At 36.1% G+C, this 8,378-nt stretch overlaps 1 protein-coding gene across 1 annotated transcript in view; it reads left to right on the top strand.

Moving 5' to 3' along the window:
• PAPOLA (poly(A) polymerase alpha) overlaps positions 1-4,123 on the top strand; it is a gene marked incomplete at its 5' end in the record, with an annotated part of 31,349 nt that extends 27,226 nt beyond the window's left edge. Inside the window, 3 exons of the mRNA XM_009077797.1 lie at positions 5-67; positions 1,058-1,132; positions 3,344-4,123. Coding sequence (XP_009076045.1) covers positions 5-67; positions 1,058-1,132; positions 3,344-3,439 — 234 coding nt within the window. The remainder of the gene's footprint in view (positions 1-4; positions 68-1,057; positions 1,133-3,343) is intronic.
• Positions 4,124-8,378: the final 4,255 nt, after the last annotated feature.

The following is an 8,378-nucleotide window of genomic DNA, read 5'->3' as shown; positions in this document are numbered from 1 at the left end:
GCAGGATGAAATAAGTGAAGATACTAGCTGTATAGATTTGAACGAGCATGAAAAAATGGAAACAAAGGTATCTATGCCCAGACCATATAATTTTGTGTATATTAATTGGGACTCCTGTGAAAATTGCTGTTTCCCTCTAGGAATGACAAAGAGTGTGTGTAGATACAGACCCTCCAGTAAAGATATCAACAGGATACATTATTTTTTAAGTATTTATGTTGGCATTGATGAGTTGCAGTCCATGACCTGCTGCCAGGCTAAGCTGAGCCTGAGTTCATACTCACATAAGACTCTTGATTTCTTTGCTGCTCATTCTCACAGAATGATGCATGGTGAACAAATTAGTGATGATACTTATATTTAAATTGGTTAAATCAGCCCAGCAATGTGTCCATATGCCTATTTGCCTGCATCCCAAACTTGATGTATGTTAATTAGTTAAAGAACTGTTATCCTATGTATTCTATTGGGAATTTTGCATGTTGGGCTGAGAATCCCAAAGGCAGGTGCTTCCTTGTTCACTTTTTAGATGAAAAAAATTTCAAGTAGTGGTAAATAAATCCTTTCTGACAGTGAAATTACTGTATGAAGCTACAGCTTACCTTTTGGGAACTTGAGAGTCAACATGCCCCTCCAGTATCCTGTAATTCTGCAGACAGTTTTGCTGTGTAGTGGAGAACAGAAATGATGATAGTCTCTCTTTAGATTATAATAGCATCTCTCCACTTGGGCATGTACAGCTTTTATGGGGCACGTTCTGTTGTCTTTTGGAATACCTTGGAAAATAGGCTTATGCTTAAACTTATGTTTAAGTGCTTTGGTTATATTTTCCATGCACTTAAGTGAGGAATTGTGTCTTGTTATGTAGTCAACTATGTGACTTCTACCTTGTGATCTCTGCATTATGAAGGGAAGGGTGGCAAAGCAGCAAGCACCAATGCTTGCCTTTTTCTTTGACTGTATGCACAATATAAGGCATTCTGGTAAATGGAGTTTGATATAAGTGGTTTTTGTGATCAGAAGGGTGTAACTGTGGTGATGCTTTTGTGTCTTTCAGGAGCAACTTGAGACAGAAGTGATTGTTAATTCTCAAACAGAAACTCTTCAGACATCTTCTCTGCAAGCTCCTCAGGTACTGTTTTTACAAACCATACCTCTGTGTCTGTGTGTTTGTGTGCGCTAATCTGTGGTGAAAGCATGGACATTAAAATGAGTCCAGACGTTACATGTATAATTTAAAATATAAATCCATTGTATAGAAAGCTACTTGTTACTGTCAAAAATTTTTGTGTTTTAGATGGTCATTGATCTTATTGAATGTGCATTGTAGCTAAACATGTATGGCTTGCCATACAAACTGACCGAAGCTGGATTCCCTCTTCTGAATTGTGCCTTCAAAGTAAGGGGCTCAGTTTATTCCTTTGTGCTTTGCACACCACAGAATAATCCTTTCTGACAAGGAAACAAATGCTTTAAATAGCTACTCCTCAAAGATGGCCAGGTAGAGTTTGAGAATGTCTGAAATGTAACTTCAGATTCTGCCATTTGTTATGAGAGAGGAGTTGTGATCTTGGCATTCCTTAGGCAGCTGTGTTGCTTCACTGCAGGTATTAAAAGTGTAAGTACCATCTGAAGACACTGAGAATTCTGTGCCATTCGCTTAAATATCTGTTTCTAATAGTGTAATCACTTTTAGAGGCCACATCTATGTCTTACTAGCATTTTTAAGCTTCTCTTAGTGCTCTGCTGATTAAAGTTTCACTATCACAAAGCATTTTATGCACACTTGACTTATTAAATGGTGTGTAATAAATTTCTGGTTACGGAGATCCATTGCAATTGTATTAATGATATTTCTTGTTGGACATTCTGAACTATATGAGCAGTACCAAAGGTACCAAATTTGTTTTGCAAAAACTGTAGGTGCTACATGGGCTCCCTGAACTGCTTCAGGGAAATTTTAAAACCATTTAAGAAGTGTACACCAAGTTTATTTTGGCTGTTGTCAAGGGGTGTTTATATTCAAGCTTTGTAGCTTTAACAGATTGCGTAGCTGTTACTTTAGCAAAAGTAGTCTGGAAACTACAAAAGAATGGTGTGCCTCTTCTGTCATTTTTTTTCAGTATTCTTGTTGGTTTTGTGTAAAGCACTGCCCATGTTGCAGAAAATACAGGTCAAACCACAGATCAGAACCCACCAGAGTGGGTTACTGGGGCAGGCAGGAGGTCAGAGCTGTTTTGCCCTGAGTCCTTGTTGCATTGTACTTTGCTCCTGTATCAGGCACTGTTAACTCAGTTGATTCCCTTTTAATAAAATAACAGTTAAGGGCAATCATTTAAATGCCATTTTCTCCATATATCGGGTGTACCTTATTAATTTTGAACATTTTATACCATAAGGAAACTTTTCATGATAAATTATGTGGCACCTGGATCTCTGACACTGGAGGATATGGTTTAGGGGTTACAGCAGAGTGGGAGGTTAATGAGTCAGTGACCTTAGAGGTCTCCTCTAGCCTTGATGATACTATGTGAAGTAATGCTTAATAAATGGGTTGTTGGGATGGCACATAATCTGCCACAGTGGAAGAGAAAATACTTAAAAAGTTAAAAACCTTCCACCCTAATAACAGAGGCCTGTTAGGCATGTGAGAAATTAAGAAATCACACTGAATCTTGAGTGTGTTTCTTTTCTGTGTTTTCCTTTAGTTGGCTTTAGATAAAACTTGGCTGAATGGTATTTAAGTTGTTTAAGTAAGAAAAGTGCTGAGATTATTGTCAAGGTGGAATTCTTGACTCAGTCATATAGCACTTTTTTGGTTTGTCATACCTTTTTCCACGTAAATCTGATAAACTTCACTGTAAAGATTTTTTCAGCAGTCAGAAACGTGAATGTGTGAAGACACATGGCATTGAGGACAGGTTTTCATCCCTCATCTGTAAGGGGCAGAGACTGAACACTGAATTGTTGAAAGGCACTTCTAAATACTATAATGCGGATCAGAGAGTAGATGTCACTGATCAAACACCCTTATTATGTGGGTATTGTTTTACTCTAACACAGGTTATTAGCAGGCTCATTTTTATCTGCAGCACTGGCTGATTTCTTGCCACTGTCGAAAAAGGAAATGCACAAAGACTCTTGTACGAATTTTCTTGAGTAAAGATTGTGTAGGCAGAGAAATATCTCCTTTATCTCTAATTTGTAATTATCCTTACCTTCATTTATTCCTAAAAAGCATTCTAAAGATCTTGTTTTTGAAAGCTAACACCATTCACTGCAGTATTTTTCTTCCAATGTTTACAAAGTTAACATACAATCAAACGTCTTCTTTTCTTTTCAGAAAACACCCAGTACAGACCTTTCAGATATCCCTGCTCTCCCTGCAAATCCTATTCCTGTTATCAAGAATTCAATAAAATTGAGATTGAACCGGTAAAAACAACCTCAGGGGTCCATAAACAGTATCTGCCAACTCAACCTGTTGTCTTCTAATGCTAGAAAAAAAAAAGGAGAACGGAGGGTACAAGACTAGAACATAATTGCAAATGGATTTAGGTATATTTTGTGCACTTCCCTTTCTGGACTCAAATCGCCACTTGATCGGAAGTCCAGGTTAGTATGTGAAGCCAGGAGTACTATTAATGTGTTAGCAACAGTTGCATTAAATATTTCAAAGGATTACTGCCTTTACAAACATGAACACTATTTGTAGCCATATTTGACATTCTGATTGACTTTGTTTGATGCATTGTTTCAAAATTGAGAGAAAACTGGCATAAGAATCCCTGAAATGCACTTTTATGTACTTTTTTTATTGGAGTATGACTAATTTTAGATCTTTAGCTGATACACTTTTCATTTTATTGAAGAATCTCTTCACTAGTGCAAATTGGATGACGTTCTGTGTGATATACTATACATTGCAAACAGAGTGTGTAGTATATTTAGTTCAACTGCCATCAAGCAGCAGCAAGTCTAAAATGCCTGATCTGGTGGTAATAAGTGGTGGAAGTAATTGGCAAGTTTGATATTGGTGGGACATGATTAAGATACAGTCTACTTTTATTTATAGGGTTGTTTTAAGGTGCATACAGATCAGCAATCAAATATTAAATAAACTTTCTTTGGAGCTAATTGAACTCTTTATTCCCTTTTTTTGATCACGTTATTTGTTGGGAAAAGCTTTTGGATTTAACATTGGGTTGGTTTTTTTTATTTGAGGGTTGTTTTCTGGGTTTCTTCTTGGTTTTGTTTCATTTTTTTCAGTTTGTATGCACCATATAGGACAATAGTTACTTATACAAAACAAAAACAAGCCATGTGCTTATTTGGGTCCCTTACCTAGTCATAATGCCTTGTCATTGTGGCCTGTAGACACAAATTCCAAATTTGTCCCATGACTAAAGTATTCAGGTAAATACTATGTGCCTGTGAAATATACCACCTGTCTTGATGGCCTTTGAATCACTAAATATAAGATGATTTTTGTACACTCCATAAAAGTCCTGTATGCATTAAAAAAAAGCTTCAAATTTTAAATAAAGGCAAAAGGATGTTTCCTTAAGAATTTTAACCTTTTTATTTTTAGATGGCTCATCAGAAATAGTTTTGCATACTGAACAACACCGAATTTAAAAACTAAACCATATTTCTAGTAAGCACTTGACATCTAGTAAGCTCTCTTACTCCTATTTTTTTGTTCTCGTAGTCTTATCTAAAAAAACCCAACTTTTTCTTTTGAAAGAACTGAAGCTCTCATGGCAAAGAACAGCAGTATTTGAGGAGCATGAGGGATACCAACAGTAATACCAGATGTAGATAACAAACTTCATGTTACTATTACTTAAGTCTGAAATATGTGGGATATCAAACCATACTTCCCATCCTTTGATTAGCATGTTTTACGAACTCCCTTCTCCCGTTGTGCTCCATCCTATTACACGTGCATCTTTCATGTTAAAGTTCAATTACTTACACTCTTCCCCTTATCCTTCTAAATTAATTCTCCAAAGTCAGAGTGTAGCTTATCTTTTACTTAGGCTGTGCAGTAACTGAAGGGTTTTGGTTTTTTTTTTTTTTGCCATTTGTCTACGATGTCTAGTATACAATATTTCTCTTTTCCTTGCCCTGTGCAGCCTGCTGTCGTCCACCCCCCAAAGAAGGTTATATTAACAGTTGAAGTGTACAAGCTGTCTGTGTATTTTGTGTAGCTATGGAGTTTAGATCGAAATTGCCAGGCACAAATTTAGTCTTGTCATTTTGTTTACACATCGGAAAAAATCTTTTTCATTTTATTAAACGTTTCATGTAACTGCACCCAAGTTTTGCCAAGCTGGAAACTTGGAACCTTTCTGTATAGTGACTTTTTAATTCTAGTTTTCATAACCTGGAGATCAGACTGTTGCTTTCGCATGATGTACGTAGTGTCTCATGACTGGAGTTTGCTTTGTTTTATAGTATCTGTACTCCTTGTATTTTTCAAGAGCTATTTTGTAAACAGATGATGTATTTCTCCATTGAAAACACAATAAAAAACAGCACAATCCCATGGTTGTCTGATTTTTTTTTCTGAATGGACTGAATTGATTTTGCTTTCTTAATTCATACTCAGCTCTTGCGTTTTCTGCTAAGGTAAAATATGGTATGGCCTAAATGAAATACTACATAACACTTATTTGGAGAACATTCATTTATGTTTGCTCTAGGAAGTAACACTCAGAAGGATGTTGAGTTGTGGTCTGTTAAAAGGGGAAGGTTGTGGATTGTACAGTGGCTTGACTGAAGGCAGAGTTTACTGCAAAAACACCCAAAATACTTTAAGGGCATCCATTCCTTCTCTCCTGGTTAGGAATCCACCTTAAAGTCTTAAAAGCACAACAAAACTAGAAGAAACACGTGCATAAACAATTTGGGGCTATACGATTTCCTTCAAAAGTTTGAACTTACGTCACCAGATGGCACTATTTCTCTTCTTGTCAGATAGTTTCCTGCAAGAGAAGTAAAAATTACAAGTAGCTGTGCATCACTTGTTTGATCTTTCTATCAGCATGAGCCCAATCCTCCAAATGCTTGATGTGAGTAACAACTACTCTCTTTTTTGACTAAAATTCCTTTAACTGCTAAACCCACTGATTATGGTCTTCATATTATAATTGCCCTGCCTAAAACAGTAAACCTTTGTGCTGTATATATTTTTCACAGCATGCAATTGCTTGCCTTGTTTAGAACAGATTCATCATCTTTATCTTGCCCACCTCATCTCCCTTTCATCTCAGCTGATGCTATGTATAGCTTTCATTCATCTTTGATTTTCTCTGACCAGTAAAAATCTGCTAGTAGCAACACAAACTCCTGAGCACTGTTTCTCAGTCTACTGGCAATAGGTTTTCAATAGCTTGGGTTTTTTTGAGTTGCCCATCTTCAACCTCCAGAAGTAAGTTCACAGACCCATAAGGATCTGCAAACAAGAAGCTGAAAATTACTGTTGTAGCCAAAATAATTAACATTAATAAGCCATGGCTTAACAGATGGCTTTAGACATACTGATTTGAATTACACATTTGAGTTGATGAGTTCTAGCTAGAGTTGTGCTTCCTTGCTGTAGGTACTTTGTGTGCATGCCACTTCTTATTAAATGCATTTCTTTTGTTGTGTTTTTTTTTCTTTTTTTCCTAAATGGCAAAATCTTTAAACTTGTGGCTACAAGTATATGGTAAGTGAGTAGTAATGAATATCAATTGATAGTAAGTAAACCTTAATGGGAGGGTGAATTTTGTCAACAATGAAAGTACAAACAGTTCATCAGCATCGAGAATAACCAAAAATAATTCAGCATACCAAGAATACAGTAGCTGTTGCTGAGCTAGAATCTATACTTTAAATGCATGAAAAACTACTGCAGTAATTCCTGAGGAAGCAGAATATTTCTGTCTTTTCATAACAGATAATATTTGGAAGTTGTGTGCGTTTGTACAAAGGGTATTATGCATGTTGAAGTGATGCTGACATCATTTATATAACTTTATGAACAAGCAAAGGTGCTTGACTAGCCACGTCAAATCTCTCTTTGCCATCGTTGTGGCTGAACAATACTTACCAAAATTTCATCACTTAAAAATGTGCTGATATTGACCGTACACTCACAAGTATCTGCACATATATGAGCTGAACGTGGTAGGTTCACTTGTTTTTTTTACAGATCCAGTATTCATATTGGAAAACTGTCAGTAATGAACTGGTTTTAGTTTACTTTAATGATCTCAGTAGAATTAAGTAGCTGTTCAATAGAAACAAACCATCTTGGATTTGCTGGTAGAGGCAGATGCAGTTTGATACGTCTAGAAAGTTCAAACTGATCATTTGAAATATCTACAAACATCAAACATCTGCTAATATCGTCCCTGAAAGGATGCAAACTTTGATATGAAACTTCAGAGGGCAAACTGTGCTATGGAAAAGATAATACAGTGAACCACTGTTGCATATCCCATCTGCTTTTTTTTGATATTTAAATTCTAATGTTTTGGGGTTTTGTAATAAAGTTGAGGCATATTTGTATTCTAACAATTCTAGAATACTCTCTTTAGATAACTTTTTCTTCCTCTTGCACTTAATGAATTTTCCAGATCACAGTTCTTATTCAGAAAGTCTGGATTTCTTAATTACCTCAGTATTTTTATGACCTCTGTGTACTAGTGGAATGTTTAAAATTAACTAAGAACGACAACGTCCTATACACTTTGTTAAATTTTTACCTCGTAAGCTCTGCTGAATTTAGGAAAAAGTCAAATTTAACACTGTGCTAATGGTTGGAAAAAACCTGTTTAATGGTATATGTAGATATTACTAAGCTTGGGTTTTACAGAAAATTACTGTCTCTGAATAAGAGCCAGAATCCAGGAGACTAATAGGAAAAGCTAAAGAGGAAAATTACTATTGATGTAAGGTAATAACCCCCCAGCTAATTGGGTAAGGAAAGCTGCATTTATTTATTTAAACTTAAGAAACACCAATGCATTTAAACCACCCTGTAATAACTGTGGCCCTCACACATCCTGGACAGCTGACAAATGCAATCGTCTTTGTGTCTGTCTGATTTGTGATCTAGCACATCTCTTTATGTTTGTGTTTTTAGAAATCAATTTCCTCAATAAGGTGACTTAAGTAAATTTTTACATGCTTAAAATATGTGCATGATATAGAACTTCTCAGTTCATCTATGATTATTTCTGTGGCATTTGCTTCAGTTAGGGCAAGATGCTAACCTAAAGCAGGTAAAATGATTAAAGTTGAATGGACTGCTGGAATCATAGAGTTTTAGGGGTTAGAATGGACCTTAGAGATCATGTAGTCCCCATCCCTCCTGCCCTGGGCAG

This window comes from Acanthisitta chloris, unplaced genomic scaffold (assembly GCF_000695815.1).
Source record: "Acanthisitta chloris isolate BGI_N310 unplaced genomic scaffold, ASM69581v1 scaffold1937, whole genome shotgun sequence".
Taxonomy (NCBI): domain Eukaryota; kingdom Metazoa; phylum Chordata; class Aves; order Passeriformes; family Acanthisittidae; genus Acanthisitta; species Acanthisitta chloris.
The sequence above is the reverse complement of the archived record's forward strand: the minus strand, read 5'-3'. Positions and strand labels throughout refer to the sequence as shown.